Source organism: Anolis carolinensis, chromosome 1 (genome assembly GCF_035594765.1).
Source record: "Anolis carolinensis isolate JA03-04 chromosome 1, rAnoCar3.1.pri, whole genome shotgun sequence".
NCBI lineage: Eukaryota > Metazoa > Chordata > Lepidosauria > Squamata > Dactyloidae > Anolis > Anolis carolinensis.
The window spans coordinates 54890733-54904736 of NC_085841.1; the positions used below are offsets into that span (position 1 = coordinate 54890733).

Below are 14004 nucleotides of genomic sequence, written 5' to 3' on the forward strand. Positions count from 1 at the left end.
CACCTGGTCATCACCATCAACATTCGTGTCCCACTACAAACTGGACATCCAAGCAAAGAAAGACGCTGCTTTTGGCAGGGCGGTGTTATTATCCTGTGTGGCATGACCCACCTCCAAGGTTAGTAGCTTGCTATTTACCCATATGTGTGCATTTCACAGACAACACGCAAAAGAAGTATAGGTTGCTTATCTTTAACCGTATTTCTTCAAGTGTTGATCTGTGAAATTCACACAACCTGCCCATCCTCCCCGCTGAGGTCATGCCTCGGTCTCTCAGTTGCTGTCTTCAGCAGAGAACTGAGGCGTAACCCCGCCCACGGCTATATATTACATGGGGAGAGTGGACAGGGCTCCCACCAAAACAGTTTCACTTTAAGATTCTAGAAGGTTCCGAACTCTGCGCAGGCACACTGGGGAAACCCATGTGTGAATTTCACAGATCAACACTCGAAGAAATACGGTTACAGGTAAGCAACCTATACTTCAGTTGTATGAAATCTCCAGTTAGTTCAGACTGCCAAACTGCAATGAGGGAGGGGAGCAGAGAAAATATTCAATTCAGCAGCAAGGTTTCCAAAGATTAGTTTGACTATCATCTTGAATCTATAGATTCTAAGTCAGTGGGCAGGGTGGCATCAGAAGGCAGCTCCATAGTGTGGTGGGCAAACCCAGTTTCGCTCTTGTCTGCATCAACAGACGCATGCTACAATGAAAGGAAATACAGGAATCAAAGGGGCAGAATGAGAACATTTCTACAGAAATGGGACAAAGTAAATATAGGGAGATAAATGAAACTACAATATTGAAGCAATAGAAAACAAAATGAAACTAATAACTTTCAATAATAATATATCAGCTTCTTAGAGGCCCTTTCCTTAGAACACTCACTTTTTAAAATACTAAACTTGGCAACATAAGGGCACCAGAGAAGAAAAAGAAGTGGAAGAAGAGCGGGGGAGAGAAGGAGGAAGCCATTCTAGCCTTGCTAGGGAGGGAATTCAAGAGCCTAGAACAGCCAGTTTGAACACTTTTTCTTGTGTCTCTATAAACCATATTTGTGGTGGTGGAAATATTGAACAAAATGTCTTTTCTCAGGATCTCTGGGGCCAGGCAAGTTTATACAGGGAGATAGGGTTTCACCCTAGACCTAAGCCACATAGTGGTTTATAGGTCTAAACGAGCCCTTTGCCCATAAACAGAATGGCAGTCAGTGGAGCAGTTAAGGGCAGGAACTGAACTTTTTAAAAGCAACCCAGTGTAGAATGCATTAACATGAATCAAATGGCTGTGACGAAGTTGGTTAAATCAGGCCTGAGCCCAGAAACTGTTTACTATTTCAGGCTACTGGTTGTTGTTTGATGACTGTTTTTATATTGTGTCATGTTGTTGGTCGTATTATATTGTTTTATGATGCTGTCTATGAATTTTAATGTGTTAAATTTTAACTATGTTGATTGGGCTTTTCCCCATGTAAGCCGTCCCAAGTCCCTTTGGGAAGATGGAGGCGGGATACAAAAATAACATCATCATCATCATCATTTTTTTTAATAGTTTTTATTGAATTTAAAATTTTTCATACAGTAATTACTTTTATCACATAGCATCATTATTATTATTGAGAATGGGTATCACAGGTGTAACAGCTTTGAATGTATTCAAGCAATCCAGAAACCTGGAGCTCCAGTTTCAAGACTGAGTTCAGTAATATACCCAAAATGCAAACCTGTATCTTCATTCAGAGTGCAACCCCAGGCCCATCTATATGGGCCACAAAATCCAGGGCTTGATCTGAAACATTGCATTGAAAAGATGAGGTAAAAGTATAAGAACCATATCTCCCTGCTCAAAAAAAAGCTAAGAAGCTGCTAGAGCAAGTAAAGGAGCCTTAGGAATTGTGGGAGTTGTAGTCCAAAACACCTGGAGGGCCGAGGTTTGCCCATGCCTGTACTAGAGAAAATGAACCATTGTCTTAGATGTCCCTACAGAAATGCATAGCACATGGGAAATAAAATAATGAACATTTAATACAGCAAAGTATAATCATTACTGAAATCTGGTGATACAGGGATATGACCTATCCAAAGAAGTAGACCAAGCAAGAAAAAAAGGTAAAGGTAAAGGTTTTCCCTGACATTAAGTCCAGTCGTGTCCGACTCTGGGGGTTGGTGCTCATCTCCATTTCTAAGCTGAAGACCCGGTGTTGTCCATAGACACCTCCAAGGTCATGTGACTGGCATGACTGCATGGAGGGCCATTACCTTCCCGCCGGAGCAGGACCTATTGATCTCACATTTGCATGTTTTCGAACTGCTAGGCTGGCGGAAGCTGGGACTAACAGCGGGAGCCCACCCCGCTCCCCAGATTTGAACCGCTGACTTTTCGGTCAGCAAGTTCAGCAGCTCAGCGGTTTAACCCACTGCACCATTGAGGGCAGCATTATATAACAAGAATTTATATACCTGGAAAGAGGCCCATAAGTTAAAATAGCCTTTCTCTGCATTTTTACCGCAGATAAACCCTTGAAGTAATTTTCAGTCTTCATAAAATTTGTATCTACAAATATTTTTGAAGTCATAATCTCTTGTGAAGCCCCTTGATTGAGAGCCTTCAAGCTAAAGGATAGAAAATGGAATGGAAGCTGTGAAGTATTTGCTTCTTTTACAAATAACTCAAAGTAGAAAAGTAGAGATTTTGTAAATTTTCACACCCATCAGTAGTTTTGCCTTATATCAGAGGATCCCAAACTCTGGTCTTCCAGATGTTTTGAACTTCATCTCCCTGATTATTGGCCAAAGCAGCTGATGCATCTTTGAGTTGAAGTCCAAAACACCTGGAGGTCTAGACTTTGGGAAGCACTGCCTTATATAGACTAGTTATATATAGTTGTATGCAAAGAAGCAAATAATGAAATCTGCAAGTTATGACCTTTGACTTATTTAGTCAAGTGAGAGATGTTACAAACTGTAGTCCAACGCCTGGAGAACAGTAACATAAAATTTGAATTTGGAACTTAATTTTCCTTTTAAAAGCAGCCTATTATTTCTACAGAGAGAGAAAAATGTCGGCAGCCGATGTGTAATCTCTATGAACGCCAGCACGACAAGCATACATGATCCCAAGAATCCAAGCCACGTGAAAACATTCACCTTTGACCTGGCCTATTGGTCCCACAGCGGATTTTTGAAGGACCCTGATGGCAAGCTCATTTCAGCTGGGCCGAACAGCAAATACTCAGGACAGGTAAAATCAGAGGCGGTCCAACCATAAGGCGAACTAGGCACTTGCCTGTGGCGCCATCGTCCCAGGGGCACCATCGTCCTGGGAGGAGGGCACCACGCTCCTTCTCTTTTGGGCCTTCCGGCGTCCATGCTGGGCCTCCCGTGCTGGGCTTTCCGGCCGGCGCAGACCCACCTTCGCACCACGGGAGCCCACCTTTGGGGCCTTCAGAGATTGTGATGTCTGTGGGAACTTGGAAGCTAGGTATGTGGGGTTTATATAGGAGAAGGGTAGGAGAAAGGGTAGGAGAAAGAACTTTTCTTTGAAGCAGGTGTGAATGTTGTAATTAATCACCTTGATTAGCATTTAATGGCCCTGTGGCTTCAAGGCCTGGCTTCTTCTTGCCTGGGAGAATCTTTTTTTGGGAGGTGTTAGCTGTCCCTGATTGTTTACTGTCTGGATTTCTTCTGTTTTCAGAGTGTTGTTCTTTATTTATTGTCCTGATTTTAGAGTTTTTTTTAATACTGAGGGCTATCTGGGTTATCCAAGTCCACACTGCCCCATATCCCTGTTCAATGTTTAGTGCTAAATTCACAAATATAGTAATTCCTACATAACATTACCATGTATTGAACTGCTTTTTCTATTGATTTGTTGTAAAACATGATGTTTTGGTGCTTAATTTGTAAAATCATAATGTAATTTGATGTTTAATAGGCTTTTCCTTTATCTTTCCTTATTATCCAACATTTTTGCTTATCCAACGCTTTTATTTTTCAGTGATTGGTTTTTTTTTGGGGGGGGGGGGGGAATTCTGTTCGCCTACACTTGAAAAATACCTAGGGCCGGCTCTGGGTAAAATGCACTGAAAAATAAGTGCTTTCCAATAAGCATGATCTCAATAACGAACTATCCATTCTGCTCTTGTAACTGTTTACTAAAGGATGTAACAGACGTAAGGTAAATAAGTACATAACTTTAAGGCCCTCTGTGGTATACACACCAACTATCACTTCTATTCCCCACTGTAATACCTGCTTAAAATTTGAAGAGAGATATATATAGAAATTCAATCTTGTTATAGAAAGAAGTTTTCCGTGATCTTGGACTGGGAGTTCTGCATAGTGCGTGGCAAGGTTACAATGCCACTTTGTTGGCCTATGGCCAGACTGGCTCAGGGAAGAGCTATTCCATGATTGGATACGGTTCCAACAGAGGCATCATTCCCGTGGTGTGTGAAGAGCTCTTTAAAACAATTCAAAACCAAGAGAAGAATAAGCAGTATCAGGTAAGGTCGGGTCACACTTCATTTTGTAAAATACAGCATAGATGGATGGATTTTTTAAAAGAACCTATATGTATATTGTGTAACAATTGCGTGGAAACAAGAATACTATCTGGATTCGGATGCATGCTAGAATAATAAACTGAGTAGGAGCCATTTACGAAAACAAGGAACAAAGGATTTGTCACGAGGCTTGTAAGCATAATGCTTTCATGTCTTTTACATTTAATTCATTATTTTACATTTCATTCATACCACCTAGCTCGATCTTGGCCCACAAGGAGAATAATTAGATTAAGAATACTCGTTAATGTCTGTCTCCTATCTGTTCCGCAAGCAGCTCAAGGTGCACCGCCTAGTTTTAATCCTCACGACAACCCTGTGGGATAGATTAGGCTGAAAGAACGTGATTAACCCAGTATTCTTCATGGCCAAGTGGAGATTTGAACCTGGGCTTCATCCAACATTGTACTATGCATCATTGACCAGGCAAATTGTTCTCTTTGAATTTTAAAAAGCTAAAACCAAAAGATTTTTTGAAGAGAGGTTCTTTACTTTTAGTTTGTTTATTTACTTAGTTTGATGTTGTTTGACAGTCTTGTGTGTTTTGATTACAAGGATTTGTTTTGTATTATATTGGGGGGTTTTTTAGCATTTCATTTGAATAATGCAGTTGTATTGCACAGTTTATTTATTTATTTATTTATTTTTCAAACTTATATGCCGCCACTCCCCTAGGGCTTGGGGCGGCTTACAAGAACCGGCTAAAATCAACAATTTAAAAACATCTTAAAAACATCTTAAAAACATCTTTAAAAACATCTTTAAAACCTCCTAAAAGCACCTTTTAAAACATCAATAACAGAACTCAAAAGCCTGCCGCCTTGCTTCTTTGTGTGTATACTTATTCAGATATATTTTAGATCGTACACTTTTGGAAGGACCCATTGTTTGTGCCATGTACACTTGATCCTGCTATATACAGTGATGATTATGATGATGATAATGATGATGATGATGGGCAATGTAAAAGGTAAAATGATGTGTGTGTGTTTTGAAAACATTCAGAAAACTCCTCATGATGTAATTAAGTTATGTATGGACATGATAATTTCGTGCCAAATTTATACATGGAACTCAGCACAGAATTTTTTCCAAATTAACCTAAAACGGAAAAAAAAATGTTGATATTTCTCTTTTCTCTCCTTTTCAACTCATAGGTGACATTTAGCATGCTGGAAATTTATAATGAACAGGTAACAATAGTAAGAGTGCAACAGAACTGTCTTCTCCACCTCTTCCCCCTTCAGGTCTCCAATGCTGAACCAAAACAAGCTCCCAGGGGGGCTTCCCAGTAATTCAGGCCCACTTTGAAGAGTTAATGGGGGATCACGGGGTCCCCTCCTACATCTGTTGGCTTGTCAAAGCCTGGAACTCTGGGACCAACTGAGTACACGTCCTGCCTCCAGAATTCCCTGGTGGTCTATGAGCTATAATGGCTCCGTTTACCTCAGGAAAAAGGGGGTGCAGCTAACCTAATGACACAAAATGGCTGACACAAAACAGGAAGGGGTTTCCTAAACTCCACCCTTATAAACTAACATAAAAGTTTGTTGCTTATTTGTTCAGTCGCTTCCGACTCTTCGTGATTTCATGGACCAGCCCACGCCAGACCTCTCCGTCAGCTGTCACCACCCCCAGCTCCTTCAAGGACAAGCCAGTCACTTCAAGGACAACATCCATCCATCTCACCCTTGGTCGGCCCCTCTTCCTTTTTCCTTCCATTTTTTCCAGCATTATTGTCTTCTCTAAGCTTTCCTCTCTTCTCATTATATGGCCAAAGTACTTCATCTTTGCCTCTAACATCCTTCCCACCAGTGAGCAGCCAGGTATTATTTCCTGGAGTACGGACTGGTTGGATTTTCTTGCAGTTCAAGGCACTCTCAGAATTTTCCTCCAACACCCCAGTTCAAAAGCATCTATCTTCCTTCACTTGGCCTTCCTTATGGTCCAGCTCCCATATCCATAGGTTACTACGGGGAATACAATTGCTTTAACTATGCAGACTTTCGTTGCCAGTGTGATGTCTCTGCTCTTCACTATTTTATTGAGGTTGGTCATTGCTCTCCTCCCAAGAAGTAAATGTCTTCTGATTTCCTGGCTTCAATCTGCGTCTGCAGTAATCTTTGTGCCTAGAAATACAAAGTCTGTCACTGCCTCCACATTTTCTCCTTCTATTTGCCGGTTATCAATCAGTCTGGTTGCCATAATCTTGGTTTTCTTAATATTTAACTGCAACCCAGCTTTTGCACTTTCTTCTTTCACCTTGTTTATAAGGCGTCTCAGCTCCTCCTCGCTTTCAGCCATCAAGTAGTATCATCTGCATATTTAAGGTTGTTAATGTTTCTTCTAGCAATTTCAACTCCAGTCTTGGATTCATCAAGCCCCGCACATCGTACGATGTATTCTGCATACAAGTTGAATAAGTAGGGTGAGAGTATACAGCCTTGCCGTACTCCTTTCCCATAAAAGTAACTGCTCTAAAACTATGGGCAAGGAAGCCAAACGAAGGGACTGGCCCAGTTCTAGCACAGGGGCCATTTTGGCTTCAGTGGGAAGAAGGGAGTTTCAGAGTCGAGGGGCAGCCACTGAGAAGGCTACATCTTCAGGATTTGTCTGTTACAAAGAATTAAGATGGCTCTGTGCACTGGTCGCAAAAAATGCTGTATGCGAAGGGTATAAACTCTCTAGAGAACAGCCTGAGTTAGATTTATGACATTGTTGTAATTATTAAGAAATACAACTGCATGCTTTTAAAATTCACATATCTTTTGCAACAGAACCTTAAATGTTTTCAAGAGTTAGTGTTTAAATTTCTCCTGTACATGCAAATAGTACTCTATTTTGTAATAAAATGTACTCTTCATCTACAAATCCAAGGTGACAGATTTGCTATCTAAAATCAAGAAGCGGGGTGGACTCAAAGTAAGGGAAGATCAGCAGCAAGGCTTCTATGTGGATGGCTTGAAACGAGTGCCTTGCGACAGTTATGCCCAGATTGAGAGACTAATGGAGCAAGGTACCAAAATAAGGACCACTGCTTCAACGAGTATGAATGCCACCAGCAGCCGGTCTCATATGCTCATCACCATCCAGTTCAAACAGGTAGGGTACCAACATCTCAAGGTGGAATTAAGGGTGGAAAACATTGTTCGCATCCACATTTTCCAGTATAAATATCCATTTCACACTATCTGGGACCACTCGGGTAGGGTGGGGTGATGACTCTTAGAAATGTTTACACAGCCCTACTTTTGGCAGTACTTGACAGATGTAAGCAGAGCATTTGCTCTTAATTTGATATTAGAAGCATCTCTTTTCATGTATGTTTTAAAATAGAGAATTATTTTATCAGTTTATGGACAATGCAGCACTTAGAAATATTTTGGACACATGACTGGGTGTTATCCAAATGACTCCAATTGTTATAAAACTTCAGTCCATAATCCCTACCTAGCATAGCTAATTGTGATGAATCATGGGGTCTGTGGTCCAGCAACATCTGGAGAGTCATACATTACCCATGTTTTCCATAAATATACATAGGGATACAATTATCTTCGCTCTCATTGTGGTAGTTTACTTATGCAACGTATCGCCAAGGTACAGAGGCTGAGCATGTACTGTAGTTAAGGACAATTCATCAAAAAAAAATTTGTGAATTGAATTTCACTTTTGCTAAATTCATGAGCCATCACTAAATTAGACTTTAGGTAGGCTCCTACTCTTACAGCAGTTTGAAGGGACTTTTCCTCCTCCATAACTGGAGGAAAAATTAGAAGTCCACGTATGGTGAATCAAGGATCCAACCTTATTTAGGGAAGAAATGTATTTCCATACCATGAACCCTGACAGACCAGAATACAAAGAGAATGGGAGCCTTGAGATTATACTCTTTAGTAGAGTTTATCAAAGTTGCCAAGCCACTTTTGCAAAGTGATGTGCTGGGAAAATATAGTTTTCATTATTGCTTAGATATCATTTTTCAACCATGAGTTTTAACTTCACATTTGATTACTACTGCATTTTAATCATCGTACTATGTATTTTAATATATGTGTTTTATTGTGTGTATGTTGATGGCTTTTGACTGTGTTGTACCCCACCTTGAGCCATGAGGAGAGGAAGATAACAAATACTATTTACTATTAGTAGTACAATTTATTATTAGTAGTACAATTTACTATTAGTAGTACAATTTACTCTTAGTCCTATAGGAACCTGCCTGGGCCCTAAGAACTTCAGGAGAGGCCCTTCTCTTGGTCTCACGTCCATCTCAAGCTCAGTTGGTGGGAACGAGAGAGTGGGCCTTCCTTCTCGGTGTCTGCCCCTTGATCCTAGAGTCATAGAATCATAGAATCATAGAATAGTAGAGTTGGAAGAGACCTCATGGGCCATCCAGTCCAACCCCCTGCTAAGAAGCAGGAAATCGCATTCAAGGCACCCCCGACAGATGGCCATCCAGCCTCTGTTTAAAAGCCTCCAAAGAAGGAGCCTCTACCACGGCCCGGGGGAGAGAGTTCCACTGTTGAACAGCTCTCACAGTGAGGAAGTTCTTCCTGATGTTCAGGTGGAATCTCCTTTCCTGTAGTTTGAAGTCATTGTTCCGTGTCCTAGTCTGCAGGGCAGCAGAAAACAAGCTTGCTCCCTCCTCCCTATGACTTCCCTTCACGTATTTGTACATGGCTATCATGTCTCCTCTCAGCCTTCTCTTCTGCAGGCTAAACATGCCCAGCTCTTTAAGCCGCTCCTCATAGGGCTTGTTTTCCAGACCCTTAATCATTTTAGTTGCCCTCCTCTGGACGCTTTCCAGCTTGTCAACATCTCCCTTCAACTGCGGTGCCCAAAATTGGACACAGTATTCCAGGTGTGGTCTGACCAAGGCAGAATAGAGGGGTAGCATGACTTCCCTGGATCTAGACGCTATACCCCTATTGATGCAGGCCAGAATCCCGTTGGCTTTTTTAGCTGCTGCATCACATTGTTGGCTCATGTTTAACTTGTTGTCCACGACGACTCCAAGGTCTTTTTCGCACACACTGCTGTCAAGCCAGGTGTCCCCCATTCTGTATCTTTGATTTGCATTTTTTCTGCCGAAGTGAAGTATCTTGCATTTGTCCCTGTTGAACTTCATTTTGTTAGTTTCGGCCCATCTCTCTAGTCTGTCAAGATCGTTTTGAATTCTGCTCCTGTCTTCTGGAGTGTTAGCTATCCCTTCCAGTTTCCTGGAACTCTCTGCCCAGGGAAGCCAGAACGGCCCCTTCCCTGCTGTCCTACCAGCAGCAGGCTAAAACCTTCTTATTCAGATAGGCTTTTAAAGAAGAAGGTTTTTAAGAGCTAGTTGGGGAGGGGTGGTTTTTAACTATGAATATGTTTTGATGGATTTTAACTGTAATTTTTTAGTACTGTTTGTGTTTAATTCTGTTTTAATGTTTGCATATTTGTATAGTTAAAATTGTATACTAATGCTTTTATGCCAAGCCACTTGGAGAAATAAGTGGAGAGATAAAGTGGAGTATAAGTAAATATAATAATAATGGTATCATCATCATCAATTGGCCATGTACTTCTAGGTACCAATCTTTCTCCTGTGCTAGTTATATAACCCATTCTCTGTGAGTTGTGTCCCTTGTGTTAATTTCTCAGTGCTATTTCTTTCAGATTTTACTGAGAGAAGATATCACTAAACAATCAATAATAAATCTGGTGGACCTGGCCGGCAGCGAGAGACAAAAGTCCTCAGGGTCGGAAGGAGACAGACTGAAGGAAGGCTCCCGTGTAAATCTGAGCTTAACCACTTTAGGAAATGTTATCAGGTACAAAACAGGTCAAGTAAAGGAACCTGTGTATGTCTTGGATACTTCATGACAAAAATGGAGACCCATTTTTGAACATCATCTAGATTACAGGTGGCCACCATACAATCCAGAGGCTAGCTGTAGCCCTTGGCAATCACATTTGTAGAATCTGAAGTCATTCCCAAAGCCTCCTGGCTTCTATTTTAACACATTTTGAGGCAATGTTGATTTTAAATGATGAAGAAATCTCTCCCAAAGATGGGAAAATATGCTAAAACAACATACAGCCCATACAAGTACTCCAGACTGCAGAGCCCCGCCTAAGAACTCCCCCCCCCCCCATGACTGTTTTCTCCTGCAGTGTCATAACAGCAGAAGTGTATCTCCTGCTCAATAGCTTTGGATTAATTTTTCTTCTAGTGCTCTAGCTGAGGCTGCCATGGGAAAGAAAGTGTTGCATGTCCCATACAGAGATTCGGTTCTTACAAAACTCTTGCAATCTGCTTTGGGAGGAAACAGCAGAACTATTATGGTAATGTAATCTTTGCTGTGATTATTTTTCACTTAGATGTCAGGGATGTTGGATAAAACATACATTCTACTCCTTATTTTTTATTAAGTCTATGGTATTTTAATTCCTGAGAAAAGCAGTTAAGAAAAAGATCAGATGGAAACATGAGCAGACACAATGATTAAAAAAGAAAAAAGAAAACACCAAAACACAATGTTGATCATAATTTTATTTGAGTTTATACACTAAGTAGGTTCAGGCATACTTAGAACTTGGATGAAATCATCAATGAACAAATACCAAGAATTTCCAGGTAGTTCTAGGAAAGAACATTGCTGGAAATCTTGAAGAACAGTTGCCAGCCAAACTGAAAAAATACTGGACTAGATAGCCCATGGTCAGACTCCATGGAAAACATATTTGTATGATCATTTCAGAATTAAATGCATAATTTCATAGACATTTCACATAAGGGTGGGGAGGTTACAACTTTGTTAAGCCAGTAGGCCACACTGAAGCTCTTTTCTTATAGAGTTGAGCTTTCTAGCTGAATACATGTGATTTTTCGGCATCCATAGAATTAAGCTTAAGGATAGGTGGGAGAAAAATAAATGTGCAAAAATGCAAAGCACTAAGAAAAAATCCCAAAATTGCTGGAAATATTACATTACAAGGCTATGGGAACGAATCTGTAGAGGGGAGGTTGCAACTGTGCTTTTTGTTCAATAGATCCGCTTGGCATGGCAGAGACAGGGCTGGAAAAATCTATATTTTCATCCATCTCTTACCTACTGGTTGCATCTGGGAAGAGATCATTTTCCTCCAGCCTTAGCTACTTGATGAATATTGTTTTGGAAACTCCCCTAAGTGAACGCATCTACCTCTATACCCATACTGTCCTTCCATTGTACATCTCAAGTCTTTCTGGTTTGGGCCTCTGTTTATTCTTCTTGTTGGTCGTAGATATATTTCCTTCATTCATTAGACTTTGTGTGATTTGCTTCAGTGAATACTCTGCCCTGTGGTTGATGCTTCATGCTTCTTGTAACATCACTGTAGTCAGGCCTCCGGAGATCCAAAGGCACCATCTCCAGGCTTTATATTTTGGACCTGAAATTTCAGGGCTTGGGATAGACTTGATTTCTCTTGTTTTGGGATGTCATGAAATGGGAGCCAATTGTTCATGAATTATTTATGTTTTACTTTTTACTGCTAATGAGGGGTATTGTTCCTTGTGGAGTTTTCTGCCCCAGGTACCAAAATCATATCGTGCTTGTTGTTAGAGTGTACACAACAGTTAGATATCTTGATTAAGAAACAAACATGCAACGTCTTAGAGAAATAAACTCAGCTTTATTATTAGGACTCCATTTTAGATAGGAAAGTAACGCTAACCTAGCTACATCTTGGAAGGACAAGACTCATGGGAAGGGCCAGGGCAGGAAAATATCACTCAGACTAACTGTATTACTACTGTCTACTGTGAGGCATTCTTCACTCTTCACTCCTGAATTTCCACCAATTGTAAGGTACTATGCACCTTAACTAAGGGTTGAAAGATTTTCTCCTCAGACTGTAAAATGTCTTGAAATCACTATGATTAGAATAGCCTTTCCATTAATACATACCAGGAAAAATGCCTAGCATGAGAGGGAGGGTAGGGTGTAATGGAGTCAAGCAGACTATCATTCACTTTCTATTCTAACTATTTTGATAAGAGACAATAACTGAAAGGAGAATTCATTTTGGTTTAATGTACTTAATATGTTCACCTCAGATCGCGGCTATCAGTCCAGCTGACATATGCTATGAGGAGACATTGTCAACACTACGCTATGCTGAGAGGTATGATGTTTTCTCACCTTATATGACAAATGTTTGAACTGGAGCCTATGGTGAGGCAAACCATTCCAATACAGCAAATTCTTATTTATTTGTGTGCATAGATTGTTCTGAAACAACACCTGATCTCCTGGTGTCCCTGAAATTTAGTTCTGAGTGCAAAACTCACATCTAATCTATAACTTAGGTATTTTCCTATACAATTTGCATCCAGTTATCTGGTTGACAGATAATAATTTCCAGTGGATAATTTAAGAAAATATGTACACCTGATAAAGCAAGTTAATGAATATTATCAAGAATTCCCAGACATGGACATACTTTTATAACTGTGTGAAATCTCTAAGAAACCTTGGTTTTGAAAATTATGGTGACTTTTCTGATCCTTTTCTTTACTCCTCCCATATTCTCTCCAAAATGTTTCTTCTTTAGGGGAGAGCAACTGTGTGTCAAAGTCCTATCAGTTCTACTATTTCCAGAAAACACATCACTGCAATTGTGTATAGAAATCTTGTTCTTTCTGTGAAGGTCCAAATTTGTATTTGAAAAGTTCAAAGGCAATACTGTGCAAAGATGCTCTGATGACTTTTAAAATTATTTAGGCATTAGAGTTTTTAAATACAGTATCCTCCTGGCATTCCTTACCCAGGGAAAGAAAAATAATGAACAGGAAATCCATTTAGGGAACTTTGTGGTTGCAGTTTTCCTCACTGGCTATTTATTTATTTATTTACAGCATTTATATTCCGCCCTTCTCACCCCGAAGGGGACTCAGGGCGGATCACATTACACATATAGGCAAACATTCAATGCCTTTTAACATAGAACAAAGATAAGACAAATATAGGCTCCGAGCGGGCCTCGAACTCATGACCTCCTGGTCAGAGTGATTCATTGCAGTTAATTGCAACTGGCTTGCTCTCCCGCCTGCGCCACAGCCTGGGCCTAGAATAAAAGTGCTGAGCCCTGGATGGTCATTGTCCTGTAAGAGGAACAAGGGCCAACACTCAACAGTTATTTGGGGCCGGGCTGTGGCGCAGCTGGCTAGTAACCAGCTGCTATAAATCACTACTGACCGAGAGGTCATGAGTTCGAAGCCTGGGTTGGGTTAAGCCTCCGACCATTAATAGCCCCGGCTTGCTGTTGACCTATGCAGCCCCGAAAGACAGTTGCATCTGTCAATTAGGGAAATTTAGGGACGCTTTATGCGGGAGGCTAATTTACAACACCATAAAAAAAACTGCCAGCAGAACACGAGGAAAGGAATGCGGAAGTACAGCCACTACTGGACA

General features: G+C 40.7%; 1 protein-coding gene across 1 annotated transcript in view; it reads left to right on the forward strand.

Moving 5' to 3' along the window:
* The window catches only part of kif28 (Kinesin-like protein KIF28P), a 48460-nt gene that overhangs the window by 9139 nt on the left and 25317 nt on the right, over positions 1-14004 (forward strand). Inside the window, exons 3-9 of the mRNA XM_062968774.1 lie at positions 3018-3240; positions 4301-4504; positions 5722-5757; positions 7442-7666; positions 10223-10377; positions 10780-10891; positions 12648-12715. Coding sequence (XP_062824844.1) covers positions 3018-3240; positions 4301-4504; positions 5722-5757; positions 7442-7666; positions 10223-10377; positions 10780-10891; positions 12648-12715 — 1023 coding nt within the window. The remainder of the gene's footprint in view (positions 1-3017; positions 3241-4300; positions 4505-5721; positions 5758-7441; positions 7667-10222; positions 10378-10779; positions 10892-12647; positions 12716-14004) is intronic.